The sequence below is a fragment of the Onychostoma macrolepis genome, chromosome 06 (genome assembly GCF_012432095.1).
Source record: "Onychostoma macrolepis isolate SWU-2019 chromosome 06, ASM1243209v1, whole genome shotgun sequence".
NCBI classification, from domain to species: Eukaryota; Metazoa; Chordata; class Actinopteri; order Cypriniformes; family Cyprinidae; genus Onychostoma; species Onychostoma macrolepis.
In genome coordinates, this window is record NC_081160.1 from 6,732,207 (window position 1) to 6,756,458 (window position 24,252).

Genomic DNA, 24,252 nt, shown 5'->3' on the forward strand with positions numbered 1-24,252 from the left:
ATATATATATATATATATATATATATATGCATCAATCTCATGTAGGATTTTTATTTATTTCATTTTTTTTAAATATAGTCACCTGTAATTATGCACGTGCATGACATGAAAATATATCAATAACAGAAATATTACTGAGGACACCGACCCAGCAGTCATTTTATGTTACAACAGAGCAAAGCACTTTAAAAATTCCTCTCCGAGCACACGCCTCTTCTTATCATCCAATCGGAGCGCGCGATGCCGGAAAACGCCTTCGACGTGCCACAGGATTCAGACGTTGCCATCAGCCATTTTGAATGTGGCATGATCAGACAAACTTAATTTAAATTTAAAATTTAAACTGTCAAAATTCGATAATAGCAATTTTTAGTTCATATAATAAGTGGTGTATGTAATTATGTAGTATAAAATAATTAGTGACGTTTTATAAAGATAAAAAAACAATGTTACATATTTATTGTGGGAGCTGCACAGAGTCAAAGGCATTATGAAACATACCTCACAAAAGATGGAGGATTCGCTCTTCCAGTATGTGCAGGTGACACGTTTAACAGCTCTGCTCTGAATATAAATAGTGTTACAAAAGACAGGGAAATCATCTGATCCAAGGCGCTGAAGGTAGTATATTTTAAATACATTTCCCAATATGACTGCATGGCGAATAGAACAGCTGTTTACAACTACACATTTTACATCTGAAATACAAATGATGTAGATTTTGACATCTGTGGATGTGTCTGATATGGGTTGCAATTTCGTTGTGTAATTATGTGCAGTTTTGTAACCATGCAGTAATTCAACAGAAAATAACCTTAATAATGGGAAAATAATAACTGACACCTAACTTACAGTAACAACTCACGTTTTGAATGGTATTATAAGAGATCAAATTTACTCATAAAATTACTTGTTACAGTATTCGTGAAATAATAACATGAGATAATAACATAACTCAAAACAAAAGCAAAAAAGATGCATTTAGTGTTTTGTGAAGCTTACAAAACGTCGAAAAATGGAAAGTAAAAACCACCATACAGGAAGGTATCACCACAGGAAATATTACAAATGAAAGTGACTGTGAAATAAACTTGTGTCAATACTGTTATAATGTTGCTGTAAAAATATTGGTAACACATATTGTTAATTTTTTTGTTTTTGTTTTTAGGTTTGAATACACCATGGCATTGAGAACAACTTTATCACGCCTGCTGGTGAACTCACAGAGATGTTCTCTGATCTCTGTGTCAAGGGCCCAGGGCACTTCAGCACCTGCAGCATACGGTTAGATCACTAATTCACCATAACATAATCATAACTTTGAATGGTCACATCAGTTGTAAGGGAAAGAAAAGAAGCAAAAAATTTTTATGGCACATTTATTTCACTTTTCAAACTAATGACCAGTGGCATTGTTTGGTGATGTGTAAATACGATGCATGATCATCATATGTGACCCTGGACCACAAAACCAGTCTTAAGTCGCTGGGGTATATTTCTAGCAATAGCCAAAAATGCATTGTATGGATCAAAATTATCAATATTTTTTTATGCCAAAAATCATTAGGATTCTTATCATTTCTTACCATAAATATAATTTTTTTTTTTTTTTTTTTTTGCACCCTCAGATTCCAGATTTTCAAATAGTTGTATCTTGGACGAATATTGTCCAAACCTAACAACCCACACATCAATGGAAAGCTTATTTATTCAGCTGTATAAATCTCAATTTTGAAAAATTGACACTTAAGACTGGTTTTGTGGTCCAGGGTCACATATAATATATATTGCTTTGGCTTATACATTAAAATTTGATCAAATGACATCAAGTTTCAGAATTTGTGTTTTCATGTTAAGGGCTCGGCAACTAATTGATTGTTCTAATAAACAAATCTCAAATTATCTTATTTTTCAGAGAGAGAGGAGCATGTAAAAAAAGCAGCAAAAACACGTAAATATATTTGTTTTATATCATCAGATTGTAATGTTTGAGTTTGACATCATGTACTGTATTTGAGCTGAAACTAAAAAGCTTTTTGATTTCTAGCTAAGGTGCAGTTTAACTGGCGTGATGCGTTGGATCTGGAAGGACAGCTCACAGAGGAGGAGGTCATGATCAGAGACAGTTTCCGCACATACTGCCAGGAGAAGCTCATGCCCCGTATCCTCATGGCCAACAGGAATGAACGTAAGTGGAACAACTAGTCACATCTGATGTATTAGAACGGGGGTCAGCAACCTTCATGCATGATTAAAGCGATTGTTCGCTCATAAATGAAATTTCTGTCATCGTTTACTCACCCTCACTTGTTCCTAACCTGTTTGAGTTTCTTTCCTTTTTTTTCTGTTGATCACAAAAGATATTTTGAAGAATGTCGGTAACCAAACAGTTGATGGTAGCCATTGACCTCCATAGTATTTTCTTCCATACTATAGAAATCAATGGCTACCACCAATTGTTTGGTTACCAACATTCTTCAAAATATCTTTTCAAGTGCTCAACAGAAGACAGAAATTCATACAGGTTTGGAACAACGTGAGGGTGGGTAAAAGATAACAGAACTTTGATTTTTGGGTGAACTAACACTTTAATTCTTACCACAGGTTTTATTTCATTTAATTAAATTGTATTTTTTTTCTAAATGACTAAAAGTGACTAAAAAAAAATATCTTTTTTTTATTTATTTAAATTGAGATCTGTGGCTCTGAATTTTCAGATTTCCATCGGGAGATTTTAAATGAAATGGGAGAGCTTGGTGTCCTTGGGCCTACGATTCAAGGTAAACTCAGACTTTAAAATGGCTGTCATTGAGACTGTACAAGAATCATCCTCACGAAAGTGAAAATATATACAAACCACAGCCTCATTTAACATCAAATCTTATATGTACAGCTGATTCTCAATCAGTGACTCTGATTCTGTTGTCCATGACCATGACACTGATGTGTAATGTACATTGTCTGATGTTTTTGGACCTTTTGTGTTGAAGGATATGGCTGTGCGGGCACTAGTTACGTGGCATACGGTCTGATCGCCAGGGAGGTGGAGAGAGTGGACAGTGGCTACCGTTCAGTTATGAGTGTCCAGTCCTCACTAGTCATGCACCCTATCAATGCATATGGAACAGAAGCACAGAAGCAGAAATACCTGCCTAAACTGGGTTAGTCAACTGCCTAAACTGCATGTCAGTGAACTGAACTGCTGTAAAAATATTTACATACCTCAAAGTCCCCATGGAAAATCAGTCATTTTAATATTAATATCAGACTGTTTAAAAATAGTCGTTTAAAAATAGTCATTTATACATTCCACTAGTTGGCTAGGAAAATTAGAAATTTGGCACATCCCAATTATTCAGTATTTACAAATGACTAGAAAAAAATGATGGAAGTTCATTAAAAATGTCCCCACATTCATTAATTGCCCCATATTATGTGTCTTTCATTCTTTCCAGCTAGTGGAGAGATTCTGGGCTGTTTTGGACTTACAGAACCAAACCATGGGAGTGATCCTAGTGGCATGGAGACCAAAGCCAAATACAACCCCTCCAGCAGGACATATTCCATCAGTGGGGCAAAAACATGGTTCGTGATTCTGAATAGTTCACATAGTTTGGTTTAGTCAAGAGTCTGGCCTTGGACTCTCTCAATAATTAATATATAATGCCAAAAGTAGGCTTTAAATTAAAAAGAGCTTTTCGACAGGAAAAAATTCATGTCACAGAATTTCATTTGAGTTATAAAGTCAGCCAAGTACTATTTTAGTATTGTTAATATACATTATAGTTTTTCTTTTATGTTTTCTGTTTTCATTTTAAGTTTTAGTAATTAGGTTGTGTCATTCTTATTAGTTTAATATGTATATACAGTTGTCATAAATTTTTGTTTTAGTCCTTCAAGCTTAAAAATTGTTCAGAAACAGGTTTAAAATTAGTATTATTGCCAGCTTGCTAAAGTAAAATAAACTATTTTTTAAGACTTTATTTTATTTGAAGTAACAAAATGTTTTTTTTTTGTTGTTTTTTTTTTTAATGGTTTTAGATTTAGTTTTAGTTAATGATGATAATCCTGATCACACCAATACAAAAGTATAGCATTATGTTCAATATGCTCATATGCAAAAAGCAGTATTCTTATGCAAAATGTAAAAAAAAAACAATTAAACAAATATGATGGGGAGGGTATAATTTACATAAAAAGGGGGCAGTCGTGGTCTAATGGATAGAGAGTCGGACTTGTAACCCGAAGGTCATGGGTTCGAGTCTCAGGTCTGGCAGGGATTGTAGGCACCGAACCCCCAACTGCTCCGGGTGTGTGTTCGCTGCTGTGTGTGTGCACTTGGATGGGTTAAGTGCAGAGCACAAATTCCGAGTATGGGTCACCATACTTGGCCACACTTAAAAAAAATAAATAAATAAAACAATAATTTTGTAAGATTGATTGTTGATAGAGTCATCAGCACTCTAAAGTTGCACAGCACAGTATCATTTTATGTGAAGGTCAGTTCATCGGACAGTTTCTTATGTAAGAGATATCATCTGAGGACCCTGTACCTACGTCCATATTTAGATTTTGTAACTTCACCCTCTACGGGGTGTTTGTCCCTGGCTGCTTTAGGAGGACACTGAAATCTGCTGACCATCTGTTTACTTAACTATACAACATGAATCTGACTTGACGTCAGAGGTGTTTCTGTCTGAGCAGATATTAAATTTACAGTTACATTAAATCATTTAGCAGATACTTTATCTAAAGCCACAGTAGTACAAAAAAAATAAACATTAAGGTCTTTTAAAGTTGTGCTTAGTAATTAAGTAATCCACAAGAAACATTGTCTAACACCGTGTCCTAACTACACGCGACGCGACAAGATTCCAGCGACAAGCAATTTAGGTGTCCACACCAGACGCGACGCGACACCGCGACGCGACAGAATCAATCAAATATCACAGCCAATCAGAAGCGTGTGTGGGCGGGCTCTCTCTGGAAGCGCACTGCTCTTGCAACGAAATGGATACGTTTATAATCTAATTCATAAATTTTAAAGCTTTTTAACAACATTAAATATACACACTGAGTGACCGATAACATCTTTGTTATGGAATACACTCGTTGGTTCGCAGTGAGTTCACCGTTTTAACGGTCATCTTTGATTTAATTTATTTTTCAAGATCTGAGGTAAACTATCTGTTGTTGCTTTCAGTATGGCTATAGGGTCACGCAATATGATATTTAAACTCATATTAGACACGTTTAACTTTGAATAAAGCATATAATCACCTGAGATTATCTACTGTCATATAGTTTGTATGTTGTTGTTCCAGCCGCGACGTCGCGGAAATAGAAACCGTTTCTAAATGAGAAATTTCGCTTGTCGCCGTCGCTGCTAGTTAGGACAAAAACTCTGATTAACATGGAAAAGATACCTTTTATCGCGTGTCGCGGCGTCGCGTCGCGTGTAGTTAGGACACGGTGTAACAATGTTTTATATTACGTGAAAATTCGTATATTATGTAATTTAACTTTTGATATGGTGATATCTTTTGTTTTGTTTTTCAAGCAAAAAAATATTATATTGGCCTAGATTAAGTAACATTTTGGCTTATGTCATGTTTTTGTATTTGGGAAAGGCAATATATTTGATTTAATATAAAATCAACGTTTGACCAAACCAAAAAATTAAATGAAAAACACAACAACAATACATTGTGTTGTAACAGATTGGAGTATTTTTTAAAACTTGGTCCAAAGTATCATTATTTTGGCAAGAACTAAACTAAATTGAAAGTGCAAATAAGAACTAAGATCACAACTATAAAAACCCTGCGTTGTACACATAAATCTTGATCACACAGCACAGATGAGTTATGATAAGTGCTTACACAAACACTTTTTTTCTGTGAGCAGGATCACCAACTCCCCATACGCTGATATCTGTGTGGTGTGGGCCAAATGTGAGGATGGCAGAGTGAGAGGGTTTATCCTGGAGAGAGGAATGGATGGCCTGAGCACCCCTAAAATAGAGGGCAAGTTCTCCCTCAGGGCCTCAGCCACCGGGATGATCCTAATGGACGAGGTTGAAGTGCCAGAGGAAAACCTGCTGCCCCATGTGTCTGGTCTTGCGGTGAGTATGTTTGTTACTGTCATTAATGGTGCATACTAACTAAGGCATCCATCACTAGTACTCCTGACAACTGCCTAAAACTCATACCAACCCAGATAACTGATAGAATCACTGAAATCACAAGCGGAAATATGTGACCCTTGACCACAAAAGTGGCCACCAGTCTTAAGTGTCAATTTTCTGAAACTGAGATTTATACATCATATGAAAGCCGAATAAATAAGCTTTCCATTGATGTATGGGTTGTTAGGAAAATTGCCTATAAAGTTGTCCAAATGAATTCTTAGCAATGCATATTACTAATCAAAAACGACGTTTTGATATATTTACAGTAGTAAATTTACAAAATATCTTCATGGAATATGATCTTTACTTAATATCCTAATGATTTTTGGCATAAAAGAAAAATCGATAATTTTGACCCATACAGTGTATTTTTGGCTATTGCTACAAATATACCCCAGCGACTTAAGACTGGTTTTGTGGTCCAGGGTCACATATAGTAACATGGTCACTCTTTAGACATTTAATTTAACATGTTGATTTCTGTAGGGTCCCTTTGGCTGCCTGAATAACGCCCGTTATGGCATCGCGTGGGGCGCTCTTGGTGCTGCAGAATTTTGTTTCCACGCTGCCCGCCAGTACACCCTGGACAGGTGAGCGGTTTAGCATCAGGTTATCAGTTTAACATTTAACATGCATATACTAGTACTAGTTGTTTGTTTGTGTGTGTGTGTGTGTGTGTGTGTAAGGAAACTAAAACATTTTAGGTATTTTAACTAGTCACCAATTGATGACCTTTTTTGCATTTAATTTGAATAGTCCTGAAGTGTGACAAATTAATAACAAAAATATTCCATGTATGCATAATTAATCTTCCTAATAAAAAATATTGAATTTGTATCTCATTATTTTTAGAAGTTTTGATGATGTTCAATATCTGGTGTCACTGAGATATTATTATAGTTTTTATTCATGTTTGAATTAGTTTTTATTTTTAAGTTTTCTGTTTTAATTTTAAAGTTTTAGTAATTTGGTTGTGTGTTTTTGTAAAAAATATTTTACAAAAGTCTGGATAGTTTTCATTCATTTTTATTTCAGTTTTAGTTATTTTAGTACATCAAGATAAACTAAATGAAAATGAGAAATGTTGTCTTGGCAAACAATATTTGATTAAGTTAGTTTAATAATAATAATAATAATAAAAGTTAATTTTTTGTTTTATATTATTTCAAGTGACACAAAATATTTTATGGTTTTAGTTAACTATAACAACACTGAAACTATAATGCTCCACTTTTTTTGCCTCCCACCAAAGACTTCATTTGAATAGAACATTTATTATAAAGTACATACAAATTGTTTACTCCAAAATAAACACAACAAATAATAAAAATGAAAAAGTGACCACTTACTGCTTTTTAGTAAATTAACACAAAAGTCAAATTTAAAAATCCAAATAAAATATGAAATGTAAAAAAAATATGAAAAATATACAAGTGTCATTAGTGTTTACAATACTGAGTACAGTACTATTATTAATGAATTACTTGTTAGGTTTACATGTAACGTGATTGTTACCTTTAATTTTCATTTTAATTTCATCTACATACATGTAATTGATTTTACCGTGTAGAATTCAGTTTGGAGTCCCTCTGGCCAGAAACCAGCTGATACAGAAGAAGATGGCAGACATGCTGACAGAGATTACAATCGGCCTGCAGTCCTGTTTACAGCTGGGCAGACTCATTGACCAAAAGAAGTGAGTCATTAACAAAGAGCTTAAATCACCTGTACTCAGGTTTTCTCTGTCTTAGTTATTAGTTTAAGGTATTTATGCAAAACATTTCTCACAGAAATGTTGTTATTATTACAATCCAATGCCTATGAGCCTTGTCAGATTAAACCCCAGCTGTCTCATTGAATTTAATTTCTCCATTTCTCCAAAAGATACACACCAGAGATGATCTCCATGCTGAAACGGAACTCATGTGGGAAAGCCTGGACATCGCCAGGCAGGCCAGAGACATGCTGGGAGGAAACGGCATTGCAGACGAATACCACATCATACGTCATGTCATGAACCTAGAGGCCGTCAACACATACGAAGGTACAAAGGAGAAGGAAAATTTTTTTTAATTTTACATGAAAACTATAGCCTACATTTGGCCAGCAGAGGTCAGTATAGACTTTATATGCAGTGTGTTAAGGCAGTGATAATTAATAATTCCTGTTTAAACACTGATGTAGTGACTTTCAGTTTAATCTGAACCATACAAAAAGCTGATTAAAAAGATTTTTCTTTCTTTTCACAGGCACTCATGACATCCATGCTTTGATCTTGGGCAGAGCCATCACTGGACTCCAGTCTTTTACGGTTGGAAATTAAACCCATTTTTCTCTCGGAATGTGGGTATAATGGACTTTTGCATCTTTTTCTGCAATGAGGGAAATACTTTATCAACATCCATCCATTCATGTCTCTGTATGCTCTCAAATCTTTCGGTTAGTAATGGGTCCAAACTCACTAAAATCTGCTCGTACAAATCTTCAACGGTATCTTCTCTCTAGGGTAATGGATTGACATGAATTAAAATGTCAAGTTACAAAGACAGTTGCATTATCAAACAATTAAAGATCTTGTGATTAAAATTAATTATTGAAAGTCACTGATGCACATTATTCATTGGATCACTTACAACTTAATGATGAAAGATAATTCATAGTCCACAGTAAATTTCCTGGTGTGAAATCAACACCACTCGGTGTACACACCAAGCAGTGTTGATTTAACACTGGGGAATTTACTTGTGTGGTTTCAAAATACTGTTAAAAACAGGTTTTTAGTCAAGGATGCCAAGCATCCTGCTTGCACTTTAGATTGACCCACTGATCATTGCCAATGATAAATTTTGTTGTATTTATTGAGTCCTGAAAACAAATCGAACATCGGTATCTTGTGAATCTGTGCATTCATTCTGAATAAAATCTCATTTGTTTGTTTTTGAGTGTTTTATATGCATCTGCGGGTATGTTACTGAACAGTTAAACATTTATAGTTTTTGTACCGATGTACATTTTAATAATGGGTTGGGAAATGTTGCTTTACATCACACAGTATTTATCAAACAATATTTAATAACCAATAATTCTACATTAGGCTGTAGTATTTACCAAATCATTAGGAAAAAAAAATGTATATTGACTACCCAGACTCTAAAAAGCTACATTTCTTATTTTTAATAATCCTGCATTTAGCCTATAGTATTTACCAGGGTGATTATAGCTAAATTAAAAATAAATAAAAAAAGAAAATTTTATATACAAATATTTCTCCTTTTTTAGTTTGTTGTACTAAAATAAAAATTAACAAGTAATAAAAACTGCAACAACATACTAAAAAAATATTGAAAATGAATTGAACACAACAAAATTACTAAAACTTGAATTCAAATTAAAATGAATTTAAAATATTAATTAAAAAGCTAGAAAGGTATCTCAATAATATAAAAATAACACAGGCGTTTACCAGATCGTTAGAAAACAAATACCAGAATATTAGAAAGGTAAAAAATGCATAAAACATGGGTCTATTCTTCTGTGTGTGACCTTGAATGATCCGTGCGCGCGCCTTGATGAGATTTAAGCGATGACGCGTCAAATCCACCAATAGTGTCGCTGTCCGAGAAAAGCTCACGAAAGGTGTGAGATCTTCAGTTCAAACCTCATCACTTACTGTCTGAACTGAAACATGGCTGCTTTTAAAATCTCGTCTTTGAATGAGTACAATGGTTTGTTTTACGGAATTAAACTTTGGAAGTAGGCCGATACGAGCTTTTTTTCTTTCTTTCTTTCTTTCTTTTCAAATGACTCGACAAATAGTCGCCGGTTACTTGGGATAAACTATCTGGAGGACAAGCGAGACACATTTTGTAAGTGGAGTACAGGACATTAGTTTTTTCTGTGTGAAATCACAGGCAGTGGACAAGAATGAACCCCGTGAATATGAACAGCCTGAACGTGTCCGTCTCTGGGGACCAGTACGCGTCTCAGTACGCCGTCTATGAGTCTCCAATGTATAAGGACTACAAACCTCCAGCCAGAGATCTCATCCAGCTTCCCAGAGCCTTGCTCTACCTGATGATGGCCGCGGTGGTGGTGGTCGCTGTCGCTTATGCCATTGTGGGACATTTAATTAAAGACCTCGCGCATGACATCTTGGGTAAATATACTGAGAGTTGCGTTGAGAAGGTAGTCGATCAAGTTAGTGGGTGCAGCTGGTAAAATGTGGTCTTGGTGTTACCAGTAGTGTATGGCCACAAAAAGTAGCTGTTCAGTAGGAAGGGTTACATAGTAGCTAAATAAAGAATTCAAAAAGTAGCTGTTCAATAGTAATGGTTATATAGTGGGCACAAAAATAAATAAATAATTTATTTACTTACTTCCCCCAAAAGATTAGCCTATATAAATTATACAGTGTGGTTCAAAATTCAGCCAAATGTATTTGGACCACAAAAGCATCAAATGAGTGAAGATTGAGAACATGATTTGCATCATATTTTTTCAGATAGCATTTGACTTTATAATATAATGCGATAACATTGATGAATATAATGAATAACATTTGTACTTCAAGTGTGGCTTTTGAGAAGTGTATTTTGCTTGTGCTATTTCAGAAGAGACAGGATTTTGTATAGTAAAATATATATTTGAATGTGTGTGTGTATATATATATATATATATATATATATATATATATGCATATATGCTATATATACAAAACAGTATTACTGCATTAATAATAATGACACTGAGATTAATAAAACAACAACAGCAACAAAATCTGGACACTTTACAGTAATGAGAATTTGAAGAAAATGTGTGTGTTATGAAAATATCACACTGAAAAAAAAAAACTTAATGGCGCTGAAATACGGTTCACTTTTTATCATTATTTTTTTTCAGTTATTTTCCTGTTGATTTGATTGATTTATTTTTTATTTAATTCATTTTTTTTCTCTCTTTTTAAAAAAAAAGAAAATGAAGCTTATTTTAGGACCACTGACATCTTTGTGTTGTGATGTTATTTTCGTGATAACATAGGCACCTTTTCCTCACAATTTTCATTACCATCAGGCACGTGCAGAAGAGGGGCTTTGGGGGCTCAAGCCCCTGCCCTTTTTCAAAATTATTCAAAAGTGCCCCTCTCAGATATAATTATCATGACAATGTGTACAAAATGATAACTAATCGCTCAAAAGTCGGTTGCGTGCGTTTTGCTCGACTGACTGATGTTCCACAGTCTGTTCTGTCCTTTCAGTGAGTGGGTCGACGGAAGGAAAAAGATAAACAAAACAATATTTTAAACTTTTTTTCATAAAATAAAAGCTAGTGTGTCGATTTAATAAAAAATCCATATATTATATATTTTAGAATATTATATAATTCATCTATGCCCGTTTATCATGTAGGCTATAATACACCAACCAATCATGATCTGGCTCAAGTTCAAATTTCACTGGATAATAATGTGAAGTGGAGCAGTCGTTTTCCGTTCGTGTTCATAAATCGGTTGAAAATTACATGGGAGAGAAAAGCTTATTTGTGGAGCGATCTGGATCTGCGGTTTGTCTCGTTTTATAAATCAAATTACATTGCTGAGAAAATGGAAAAAACCGTGCAGCGCCAAAAGTCGCAATAATGGCAATCAGTATTCAATTGACTTACATTTATGTATGATGCACCGTTTACTATTTCATGAAACTATCAGTTAATGAAGCCTAATTGCCACCTACAGGCTTATTATGTGAAGTGTAGGCTGGCGAAACGGTGACGTGAAAGGACTTAATCATGTTACCATTTTTGATAATTATGCAGCATTATGAAAGTGTCTCATGCTCATCAAGCCTGAATTTTTAAAAAATCAAAAATACAGAAAAAAAACTGTAATATTGTCAAATAGTATTACAATTTAAAAGAAAGTTTATCTATTTTAATATACTTTAAAATATCATTTATTTCTGTGATGCAAAGCTGAATTTTCAGCATCATTACTCCAGTCTTCAGTGCATGATCCTTCAGAAATAATTCTAATATGCTGATTTATTATCAATATTGGAAACAGCTGTGCTGCTTTTTTTATTTATTTATTTATTTTCGGAACCCGTGATACTTTTTTGAGGTTCATTGATAGATTAAAAAAAATTAAATAGCAACATCAAACATCTAACAAAAAATAAAAAAATAAAATAAAAATACTGACCACAAGCTTTTCAATGTATAGGCTATTGTTACAAAAATTATATTTTAAATAAATGCTGTGCTTTTTTTTTTTTTTTTTTTATTAATCAAAGAATCCTGAAAAAGTATATATATATATATATATATATATATATATATATTTTTTTTTTTTTTACATTGCCCCTATTTTACATTTGAGCCCCTGTCCCTGAGGAACTCTCTGCATGTCCCTGATTACCATAATGCAAAAAAAGTGAAAAAATATAGATGTAAGATATAAGATGGCTGTTTTTAAAAATCTTTTTAAGCTTATTTAAATTAAAATTGTATCATTTTCATTGTAATTCTGTATACTATATATAAAATACTGTATTACTGAATTAATGATAATGACACTGAGATTAATAAAAAAAAACAAAAAACAGCAACAACAAAATCTGGACACTTTACAGTAATGAGAATTTGAGGAAAATGTGTTTGACTGTCATGAAAATATCATACTGAAAAAAAAAAAAAACCTTAATGGCGCTTTAATATGCCTCACTTTTTATAATTATTTTTTTCTGTTAAAAATTTTCTTACACACCAATATACTTTCTGTCATCCTTATATTTTCTGTGTGTTCAGATTGGGCTTTGGGTCCGGATGAGGAGATCTTAAAGGCCAACAGTGAGGCAGATGATAACGGTTCCACACACATGACACCAGGCCTCACACACTCCCACCCCAACGCCTTCCACGTTTGGGATCAGGACGACGTGGTCATCCCCCTCTCTCTGCAGCACAGCCCCCAGAACAGCCCTCTTCTGGCTGTCCTCCCTTTTATTCCTCACTTCTTCCCCTCTCCTGCTTCTCACAGTATGCTCAACAGCCCCGCACTGCCCCAAATACAGCTGGAGGATAACAAGAGCCCCAACAAGACACCACAAGAGGCCTACATCTTTCCTTCACCTAACATTACAGGACATTGTTCCACTTTCTCACACGTGTCATTCCATGAAAGGAGAGACGGGACTGATAAAGTCTGAACCACTGAACAATGGCTCACACTAGACTGTAGTCCACGACTTCTTAAAGGAATAGTTCACCCCAAAATGAAAATTTATTCACCCGCAGGACATCCAAGATGTAAATAAGTTTGTTTCTTCATCAGAACAGATTTGGAGAAATTTAGCATTTCATTGCTTGCTCACCAATGGATCCTCTGCAGTGAATGGGTGCCGTCAGAATGAGAGTCCAAACAGCTGATAAAAAACATAACAATAATCCACAAGTAATCCACACCAATCCAGTCTATCAATCAACTTCTAGTGAAGTGAAAAGTTGCACGTTTGTAATAAATAAATCTATCATTAAGACGTTTTTGACTTCAAACCAGCTAAAATATGAGTCCTCCATCCATAATATCACTTTCTCCAGGGATCTCATCTGAATCAGGTAAAATGAAGCATTTATACCATCAAAAACAGTCCAAAACAGTTCTAAACAAATATGCCAGTGGATTTTGATATGAGAGGACAACAGGGGGTGGACTTTTTCACTGGATGGAGCATTACGGATTATGGAAATGGATTCATTGGCCAGAAGTGACTTTTTTATAATTAAATATAATGGCTTTATGATGGATTTGTTTCTTACGAACACACATATTTTCACTTTACAAGATGTTAAATGATGGACTGGAGTCGTGTAGACTACTTGTGAATCATTTAGATTTTTTTTATCAGCTGTTTGGACTCTCATTCTGACGGCACCCATTCACATGCATTGGTGAGTAAGCCAAACTCATCTGCATCTTGTATGGCCTAAGGGTGAGTACATTTTAAGCATTTTTTTTTTAGTGAACTATTCCTTGATGTTTTAAATTCTTCCCTTTAAATAGAAAAAATTTATTTGGAAACTTTTGGCTTCTTTGATCAATGCCCAATGAAGGTGTTGTCGGTATTTACCACAGTACCCTAAACTTTTCTATTTGACTGCAAAAGCTGGGTCTCAACCTGTGGAGAATGTGAGGATGAGTGGCCTGTCCTCAAAATAAGTGCTGTTGACCCTAAATGACCTCAGTAAGCGCAGAGCCATGTAAGTCCAAGCCGCATTACCTGGGCGTGTTTGCCCGGTAATATAGGGACAACGCGAGAGACTGCACGATCTCGTCTGTAGGATTGTGCCAATTCAGGAGCAGCCTTCCTCCTGAAGCCAAAATACATCCTCGGAGCAGATTCAGTTCAACGCAGGATAACCAGCATATATATATATATATATATATTTTTTTTTTTTGAAGTTTATGGATTTACACGGAAGTAATACTAAACCTGTGGCTATTTTTGTAGGCCAGTTAAACTGGATTGGATTTAGAATCCAAAGTTTTATTAACCAGTGGCTGTTTTCTAAAATTAATTGTTATTGTGTTATATGTGCGTTCGGGCTCCAAAATGAACACTTGCAAACATCAAACAAGTAAAAATGGAGAAGATATTTTAATATATTATTATTTAAAAAAATAAATTAATTAATAAAATAATGATACATATGGCTTCATGGCCAGTAAAATATTTGATTAATTTCAGTTTTAAAAACAAAGGTTCTTCATCAAGAACATCCATGGGACCTTTCCATTGCACAAAGAATTATTTATAGTGGAAAAAGGTTATTTAGTTTATTAAAATGTTCTTCACACTAAGGGAAAAATAAATAGTTCTTTAAGAACCGATCACTGAAAGGTTCTTTCTGGAAACCAAAATGGGTTGTTATTATTATATTTATATATTAAACTTTCACCATTCAAGGTGTGGCAAAAAGTTCATTTTGGACTATGTGTGTGTGTATGTTCACACACTGTGTCACTTCTATTTCAGTTGTGTTTAAGGTGTGCTGAATGTGATGCTAAGTATTGCACCATTAGAGGATCAGCTTAGCTGACTAGCTGATCAAGAGCAAGAGTTAAAGAGTTTAGTAAGGATGTTATCAGATTAGACTCCTCTTTTTGCCCTGTGAGTTAAACCTGAGAGGAAACCAGTGACAGATATTGCATATCACACCCTCTCATATTATATATATATATATATATATATATAGTATTTGATTTAAAAATATATATATTGTCTATGATATGGTTTCCTCTTGTAGTTTTCAAGTTATTTTATACATATTCATGACAGTTTTCTGTAAACACGCTGGACTTGTTAATCTTTGGACTTAAATAACATCTGAGAGCTGGTGACCTCATCTGTACACCTGTTTAGATAACTGGCGCTGACTGTTGTTATTATTACTAAACCACAATTATGAATCTTATAATCATGTTGGTTATGCTCTAATATTTAAAATATAATTCCTATTTTATTTTCCCATTGTTAATCAGTCATAAACTTTATTTATGAAACAAAAGATTTGTGCAATTTTTTTTTTTTTGTAGAGGAATATGATAGAGGAATTAAATGTAACATAAGTGGGGGTTGGTGATAATTATAAAGCAATATAATGATTTGAGCACTGTAAGTAGAACAAACAAACCTATTAGATACCGGTAGTTCACGCTTTAATGCCACAGGCAAGAAATCACGCTGCAGGTGGGTAGAGAAGGCTTAGCATTACACTAATACTAGAGATCCACATAAAACTGCAAACTGTCCTGGTTGTCCTCCACAGTTCAAATCCTTCTACAAGGCAGTAATGGCAGTTTGGTATAACCAAGAACAAAAAGCTATACATTTTGAAAAGTAGGCCAATATAGACATCAAGAATGTTTTAAGAGTCACATGGGAAGATCTGACATAGTTTGGAAAGAAATTTAGTTTTACAAAATAATGTAAAAATGTCTTTTTTTTTTGGTCCGGATGTATATTGTAGGAGTGGAAACATACCTTACATGCAGCAAAACTGTGTTCCTTTCATACCCCTTTCAAGGTTTTACATAATTGTAAAAGCAAAATTAAAAGAAGCCCCCACACACAGCAAGGAAGTCAGTGGATTTGCTTAACTGTTAAATCAGGGATTAGGAAATCATTTAGATTAGACCAGATTGAACTGAGGACAGAGACACAGCATGTGCAGAAAGGATTAGGACTGGATCCTGACTGCCAAGGATATTATGTGATGGCTGGGATTCATCAGATTAAATCATGAAGCTTACATGCACACCATTCTTTAAGCACCGTTACACTGTTATATATATCTATCTATCTATCTCTCAATCAACGTCTGTTAGGGCTAAATTGTAGTTTGAGAAGTTTTGGCTTTCAAACATCTATGCACATTATAACAATACGAGTGAATATTGCAGATATGTGAAAACGGCACAGTTTATTGAATAAAACCAAACCAAAACCAATTATGAAATACAAATAATAACTAAAGGTTGACATCATCTCTAGGTTAATTTTAAATTAGTCTGTCTCAAAGGTGAAAGCAGAGCATTGCATTTGTTAATATTTAATAAAGGGAAAAGAATTGGTCACTGAATACCATTAATGTGGTCAACATCTGTCCAGATCTAGTTTTGTCTGGCTCATGCTACAGGAAAATTGGGTCAATGGTTTCAAATACAGTTAAGTCAGTTAGGATTGGCAATTGCCCAACTTTGTGGGAGAAACAGGAATCAGGTTGTGACGAAGTATTTGTGCATTAAAGAATCTAGAACACACGAAATGCCCCCATTATCATCCACTGCAGTATTACTTACCCCATGTTTAAAGGGGTGGTTGATTGCGATTTCACTTTTTTTAACGTTAGTGTGTAATGTTGCTGTTTGAGGATAAACAATATCTGCAAAGTTATGAAGCTGGAAGTTCAATGCAAACGGAGATATCGTCTTTTAAAATTCTGGAAGTTTAATGCCTACAAAAACGGCTGGTAAGGGACTACAACGAACTACTTCCCGGGTCCGCTACGTCAAGAACCCAGAATTTAACATAATCCCCGCCCCCGGGAACATGCAGCAAAGGGGGCGAGGCCATGCTGCGCTGCTTTAGAGAAGAGAGGTGCTGCGTCCCAATTTGCCTACTTTTACTATGCCCTAAAAGTATGCACTCTTTTTGTGAAGAGAAAGTACATACTTTTGAGTATGTAGCAGAATAGTAGACAGGCTTTGGGACATACTACTTCATAGCTGCTTGTTTAACGGACGCTCTGTTGCTTAGTTACGTGCATCCGGTCACTGTTTAAACTGCCCTGTTAATCATCTTATCACAGTTAACATCCACATTTCCTTTAATTTGATTTCCTACCCTACTGGAGAGAAATAAAGAAGCACATCGCGGGTCTTTCACACAGAGAACTCTGCTCATGTGTTTGCATAATGATGCATTTAAAAGTTAATGACCAAACGCATCATAAAAGTTCAGTGTTGCTGCAGATGAAATATAACGTGGATAACATTAAAATTATTTTATCAGGTTAGACATTGATTATCACTCAAATCACTTTCTCTACCTGTCTGTTGGTCTCGCATATCCGCCATGTTTGTAGTTTTTTTTTTTTTTAACACGTTTTATGCGCGTTTGTAGTTCTGATCGATTCCTCGTCCACCACGCAATGTGTTGTGGGCAATATTAGCCGTTAGAGTGTGCATGGTCACTACTCATGCATCGATCTGCACTTCGAATTCTAGCCGGAAGTAGTAGACCATCCGGGAATCTTTGGCATACTTTTTTTAAACATACTATGATTTGGGACATACTAATAGGGGTTATGCGCAACACACTTCCGTATTCTGCTAACCAGGTCTCCTTGCTTCCGGTTCAGGCGTTTTGCAAATGCCCCATTAAATATGAAGCGGTTTTACTCAAGATGATAAATCATTACCAATGTCCATCACATATGTGGATTGATAAAAGTTTTATTTTTATCATTTTCAGTAACATTTATATATAAAAGTCGAATAAAACTCCAACAATAAAAACCATCTAGCTAATTTAACCGATTACCTTAAAAGTCCATTGAGATCGCCATTAATACGTTCTCCGACAAGCGGAAGCGATGAGACCTGTTTTCCGGGTTTAGTCCGGTGACGTTCGACATATACCCTATTCTATTTTCGAATACTATTTAGGACGGATAGTATGCGAATTGGGACGCAGCAGAACAGAAAACTACGGGTGCACCACGTAACAATCTATTAATATATAAATTGCGAGTCTGTCTTCTAAAGGATTCACAGGTTGCAAAACCAATGCTCTAGCATCGGTTCTTAATACTGTTGCTCGCGTAGCCCTGCATCTCTTTCTCTCTCAGATCAGTGAATATACTTTTCACATACTGTAGCTATGAGAAGCGTTGTTACATACATGGATGCGCGTGCCGTTGCCGTACTGTATTAAAGCTTTAATTACAATAAAACCGTATATTAAAAGCTAACAGAAGCAGTAGCATTTACAAATAACAGCGCATCTAAAAGTATGACCAAAAAAAAAAAAAAAAAAAAGTCAACCACCCATTTAATGCACATCAGAAGGAATCTTGTTTCAAGAATGTAAAGGAGTCAAACTGTTTTAAGTTCAAATCCACTGATGGTAATGTACCCGTTTGGTTTTTTGGACAAATGGCGGATTCAGCGTTATGACTAATCAAACTCCCTGCAAAAGGTCAATTGTTGCAAAAAGCATCAGAAGTCCAGTTGCGAACCACTGAGAAGCAGACTTACCGCCACAAGAGTAGTTTAAAAGGAGTTCTTTAATAATCATCATTTATCACTTACAGGTTCTCAACATAGCGCACCAAACATTTATTGGTTAAACAATTTAAGAGTCTAATCTATAAATACTTAAGGATTTAAAGAGTGAATTTTTCTCTCTCCCCCAATCTTGAGCACATCTCTAAAAGACCTGGGTCAACATCCCAAAGTCACATTAAAACTGGATAAGAATTTCAAACAGTGTCATCCACTCTGGAAAGATCGTCACGCTTTTTAAGAACAGCCCTGTAAAGAGAGGTTCCTCTAGCCTGGATAAAAGTAACGGTCATCTCTTTCTTGTTAACCTCTACATGGGCAAAGCCACCCAAGGTGCCAGCATCACCATTGAAGAACTTGAGGTAGCCTGGAGGAACCTGGTTGCGGTGCCGTACGTCGGGATCCATAAAGTTACCAGCTCCACTGACCACATAACCGATACCAGACTCCTTGATGTACTGAGAAACGGCAAAGAGGCAAAAAGTCAAACAAAATCAACCCAAACTGAACTTTATCAAAAGGCTTGAAGACCTACTTGTAGATTGTGATCATGGCCACACAGGTAAGCAGTGGCCTTGTACTTCTTAAGCAGTGGTCTCAATTTCTTCAGCAGACAGACAGTTGGCCCATGCTCTGATATGGACCATACCGGATAATGGCCAGCCACCAGCAGATAATCAGCCTTAGACTTTGCCAAGCGTTGCTGAAGCCACAGCAGCTGTGTGTTGGCCTGAACACCACTTCGAGGAGCTTTGGGCTGCTGGTCAAGGAAGTCATCAGTGTTTCCACACAGCAACACCGTGTCCAGCATGATGATGGTCAGAGTGCTGTCTGTTCGAGGAATGCGGAAGTTCATCTCATAATAATAGTAGGGGAAGTTCCTTAAAAGATGGAAATAAATGTTAAAAACAGCCTATTTGGGAAATAATAGGGCATCGGTTACTTCTAGGGCAAGTCTACACGCTGCCCTGACAGTAGAATCACACTGCAAATGAGCTTAAGAACCAGGAAACCAAACTCAATTAGACATGGAGGCCTAGACACATTGGCTTACGTACCATCTCTTTGACTTCTGGCTGTACTCAATTTGAGCAAGGACATTTCCAGCATGGTCGTGATTGCCAGCAATGACATACCACGGAATATTAAGAGAATCCTGAGTGTAGACGTCTTCAAACGTGACCTACAAAGAGAACGAGAGGACCACGACCTACATTAGGTGAAAGACTAGATTAGGGTGGCCAAACCAGTTCCTAGACTGCCACTGCATCCTGCAGAGTTTAGCTCCAACCCCAATTAAACACACGAGCCAAAGACAGACAACTGACCTATACATTTTAAAATACCTTTTATATATATATATATATATATATATATATATATAAAAAAGCTACAACCAACTACATTTAATGTATTGTGCCCAAAATGTAGGCCAATGACTTAAGATATGAAGACACTTTAACAGTTGCTACTTGTCTTGCACATTCAGTTGAGCAGCAGTTTCTAGCCATGCAGCCTCTCTCTAGATCGAAAGTTAAGTCACTGAATTAAAAATGAAAGTCGGACTACATTAACTGATAAGAGACACTCATTTGAGCTAGTATGGCTGTATTAGCCAGTTTACATTTGATTTACGGTTACTGCCATCATAAAAACACTTATGTAGGATTAATATACTATCATAGCTCAGCAGGGACATGCTTTTAAATCGCATGAACTGAACAAGACATTAAGTGTCTAACATAAATGTGCACAGTTCAGCTAAGTGATAGTTTACTGCATGCTTTGCACAAAGTTAACAAACTGTACATTGAAACACAATAACCAGAACACTGACAGAAACCACAAGCTGTCGGTGTCATTGTGTCAGTGTCAAGTCATAGAAAATGTCTTAAATGGTATTTTAGATGGAAATTAAGAAGATCAAGACCCTCGATCACGTCATTATTCTGTCGTGCAGCGCTCAAAATTGTGGACTATAAGCCACACGTTTTCTTTGTTTGTTTTCGTGAATTTAAATGTGTGCAGCCGTCGCAGAATGCAACCTTTAAGAGGCACACATAGATAAGCTTTGTTGAACTGAAAAGGCTCCGAGTCTGAATGAGGAGTCGATTCCCTTGATGGGATCGATTCCAATGTTTGGTTCCCAACGCCTCGGAATCGATTCCTTTTGGAATCGATTCCCAGCCCTATCGCCCACTCCTGACAGCAAAGTGGATTTGCATGGCTTTCTAACATTTAGAGATGAAAAATATACCTGTGACGTGTCAGTTATGCACGGAGGAAAACAATGTCTCAAATGCATTAAACAGCACAAATATTCGCCGTTTGCCATGGTGGATCGATTTGATCCTGCTTAAGAATAAGCATGCATATCAAATTATCCTGACTCACTGAACCTGGATCGAATTAGTGAGATTGCGTGAATTTAAATTGTCGTTTGTGAAACCGCTTTAGTACCGATTGATTTGTTAGGTTATTTCACACTTACATATATTTAGCACGAGTAACGTAATGCATATTTGGCGAGTATGGTAATACGTTGTTGGCGTGCTGTCCTGGGGAAGGGCTCCGAGCTCGGGAATTGCCCGAACCCAGAGTATCCCCCCTACTGTGTTGTGAACTTTAGTGATGGTGGAGGGATGCTGATTAGCCGTCAAATGAAAGGAGGTATGTCAGCTGTATTTATACCCTTGTGTTGATTAGCCTGATGGCGTACCACATGTGTCTAATTAGGCTAAGTATCTGACGTGCTACTCCCGAACTTTGTTAATATAACATCATTTCAAGTCAGGTTTTGGACTGTAATCCTCACTTTTCTTAGCTTCTCTAATGAAACAGCCCCCAGGATCAGGACTGGACAGCTTACATAAACTCTTCTACACCCAGCACACACCACATCCAAATACTCAACCAATTCTGCAAAGTTGCATTTGACATTTCAACAGTAGACATACTTCATGAGGATTCAGGCTCTCATTAACAAACAAGATCCATCAAAAATAATAAAATGGGTAAAAGCCTGCATTTATAAAAGATTCAAGGGATCCAAGTTCCAGAAACCAAACCTGGAATCTAGGGTCATTGACATCAGTGACGCCCTTATAGTAGAAGTTGTCACCAAGTGCTAAAATGAAGTCTGCACCCATCTGAGAAGCAGTTTTGGCCATCATGCGGGCAGTGGCCTTCTCTATAGGGGTAATATAGGGAGGATGTGGTAGACCACCCCAGTCCCCCAAAACCAGGAATCTGATAGATGACTTGTTACCTGATGAAGGCAATCAGAGAGCAGAGATACAAGCACTCAAAAAGTAACAAACATCCATTAATATTGATGTTTAGGACAACTGATAAGTTTTTCCAGCATCTTACATGCATCAAGACCAACTCACTTCCTTTAGCTTCCAGGTCAATGAATGAGGATTGGTAGCAAAGGACCCCAGGAAGAGCAATTAAAAACACCAGCATTAGTGATGATGCCATCTGCAGAAAGTTAAAAAAAAAAAAAAAAACACATAAATAGTTATAACAACTCACTTCTCTCACAAGCATAAAACCAAAAGAACTGAAACTACATTGACGCATCAAATTCAAACAACCTCAAACTGAAAACACCTGCACCAACAGCTTTTGCTCTTTGAAAGTCCTCTCTCTACGCCTCATAACCACCTATAGCATTGGCGCTATCTTTATATCATTCTGATCATCAATAAGCCATGACTTGATTTCAGTAACAGCTGATTTCTTTTACCCCATTAACCAGCTTGACCAATGGGATGGTATAAACACTGCAGCTGAATTCTGAATAGCATACTAACATACCACTCTTCCTATTTCTGCCATATCTGTATGCATACACAGACATACACACATATACATACGCACAATTTCCCAATGATAGCGATAGTTTTAAAGTGGCATATCGATGGTATAATTCATCAGAAAAAGAGGAAGCATATCAAAAATCCCCTGATTAAACTATAACTGAAAAACTGTGGTTATTAAACTCTGACATTATATTTATATAGAGCAGAAAAAAAAAGACTCACAATGATTGAGTGGCTTAGTCCTTGTAGTATCCTTGTGTGAATGATCCCTCCTCTGGATGCTGTTTCCCCTCATCCACTATATATTAGGTCCCATACAGAGATGGGTGTGCGCATGTGACCAAAGCATGCAGGCAAAGCATGTTCCTACTGACTCAATGACCACAGATGCATGTGACCAAGTGCATTTGTTTCAAACACTCCTAATGTTCCACCTTTTTACTTCTCTTCTGTTCTTTCTGTTCTGCCTCTATTTAGATGTCTGTAAAACAACTACAGACCCTAAAGCTGTTAAATCATATCAAATGAGAGATGTATTAACATTTCAGTCATTAAGAAATCAGGTTTGTGACTTTTAGCTCATGTCAGTGTTGAGGCTTGAGAAAACTGAGAGCATCAGTGAGTTCTGGCACAGATGTTTGGTCAACTTTAAATTCATGCTAAAGGTGATCAGTGGGGTTCAGGTTTTGTGCAGGTCAGTCAAGTTACTCCATGACAGACTCAGTAAATCATTTTTGTATAGATTCTGCTTTGCGCACGGGAGCTTTGTCATGCTGGAATAGAACAGAGCCCTCCCCAAAGTCCTGCCACAAAGTTGAAAGCACAGAATTCTCTAGAATGTAATTTTATGCCAAAGCATTAATAGCAGTCCTCATAGAAATGACTGGAATGGCAGAATCAGATGATTAGAAAGTGGTATATTTTTTTTTGGTCAGTGCATCTGAGTTAAAAAATAAAATAAAAAAGTGACTGACTGTCACACTGTGACTTTTAATTTTAAAAACTCGTCTCACAACTAACTTTTATTTTTATATATGGGTTTTTGAATGTCCAAAATATCAAATATATTAGGCTTTTATGGGTCATATGGTATGATATAGTGAGACTATTGAGCTAAAAAAAAATCAAATTCATTCAAAGGCCCAAAATAATAATTAAAAAATATATATATATAAAATTGTGCAATTGCTGATATTTATATGGACAAAATGAAAGCTTATACTGTAATGTAAATCCATGAGATCTTTATAACAGTTTAACAGACTACTTACACAAACTGCACATAAATATCAGTTGTCAATCTGTATCTACCAGTAATGTCTTTGTAATATATTTAAATGCTTAGTTTTGTGATCAAACCTCTGTAGTTTTTGTGGTACAAAACAAATAATGCA

The 24,252-nt window shown here is 35.9% G+C and overlaps 3 protein-coding genes across 5 annotated transcripts; 2 read left to right on the forward strand and 1 right to left on the reverse strand.

Moving 5' to 3' along the window:
* The first annotated feature begins 332 nt into the window (after nucleotides 1–332).
* Nucleotides 333–9,127, forward strand: gcdha (glutaryl-CoA dehydrogenase a). The gene is given in 13 exon segments (XM_058780331.1): nucleotides 333–541; nucleotides 1,169–1,284; nucleotides 1,916–1,951; nucleotides 2,048–2,188; nucleotides 2,718–2,780; nucleotides 2,991–3,161; nucleotides 3,456–3,585; nucleotides 5,908–6,124; nucleotides 6,677–6,780; nucleotides 7,761–7,886; nucleotides 8,075–8,121; nucleotides 8,124–8,234; nucleotides 8,440–9,127. Coding segments are annotated over 13 exon segments (1,344 nt in total). The 5' UTR covers nucleotides 333–533; the 3' UTR covers nucleotides 8,514–9,127.
* Nucleotides 9,128–9,738: 611 nt separating this feature from the next.
* LOC131543049 (uncharacterized) lies at nucleotides 9,739–13,470 on the forward strand. The gene is made up of 2 exons (XM_058780260.1): nucleotides 9,739–10,346; nucleotides 12,992–13,470. The coding sequence occupies exons 1-2, from the start codon at nucleotides 10,115–10,117 to the stop codon at nucleotides 13,390–13,392; spliced, it is 633 nt and encodes a 210-aa protein (XP_058636243.1). The 5' UTR covers nucleotides 9,739–10,114; the 3' UTR covers nucleotides 13,393–13,470.
* A 5,661-nt stretch (nucleotides 13,471–19,131) lies between these two features.
* acp5a (acid phosphatase 5a, tartrate resistant) lies at nucleotides 19,132–23,105 on the reverse strand. 3 transcript variants are annotated; one of them, XM_058777843.1, is made up of 6 exons: nucleotides 23,081–23,105; nucleotides 22,424–22,514; nucleotides 22,100–22,299; nucleotides 20,090–20,214; nucleotides 19,567–19,912; nucleotides 19,132–19,489 (listed from the first exon to the last, which is right to left on the reverse strand). In XM_058777843.1, the coding sequence occupies exons 2-6, from the start codon at nucleotides 22,512–22,514 to the stop codon at nucleotides 19,229–19,231; spliced, it is 1,023 nt and encodes a 340-aa protein (XP_058633826.1). In that variant the 5' UTR covers nucleotides 23,081–23,105; the 3' UTR covers nucleotides 19,132–19,228. The 3 variants fall into 3 exon arrangements, with proteins under 3 accessions (XP_058633826.1, XP_058633825.1, XP_058633827.1); XM_058777842.1 differs by lacking the exon at nucleotides 23,081–23,105 and adding an exon at nucleotides 22,631–22,761 and having other exon boundaries at nucleotides 19,133–19,489; XM_058777844.1 differs by lacking the exon at nucleotides 23,081–23,105 and having other exon boundaries at nucleotides 19,133–19,489; nucleotides 22,404–22,514.
* Between the last annotated feature and the right edge of the window lie 1,147 nt (nucleotides 23,106–24,252).

Bases quoted from the DNA above. Each gene is read 5' to 3' on its own strand.
- LOC131543049 (XM_058780260.1), top strand. From the start codon at position 10,115: ATGAACCCCGTGAATATGAACAGCCTGAACGTGTCCGTCTCTGGGGAC. The intron at 10,347-12,991 runs GTAAATATACTG...CTGTGTGTTCAG, and splicing joins CCTCGCGCATGACATCTTGG to ATTGGGCTTTGGGTCCGGAT.
- acp5a (XM_058777843.1), bottom strand. From the start codon at position 22,514: ATGGCATCATCACTAATGCTGGTGTTTTTAATTGCTCTTCCTGGGGTC. The intron at 20,215-22,099 runs GTTTGGTTTCTG...TTCTCTTTGTAG, and splicing joins TCAATGACCCTAGATTCCAG to GTCACGTTTGAAGACGTCTA. The intron at 19,490-19,566 runs GTAGGTCTTCAA...GCCGTTTCTCAG, and splicing joins GCCATGATCACAATCTACAA to TACATCAAGGAGTCTGGTAT.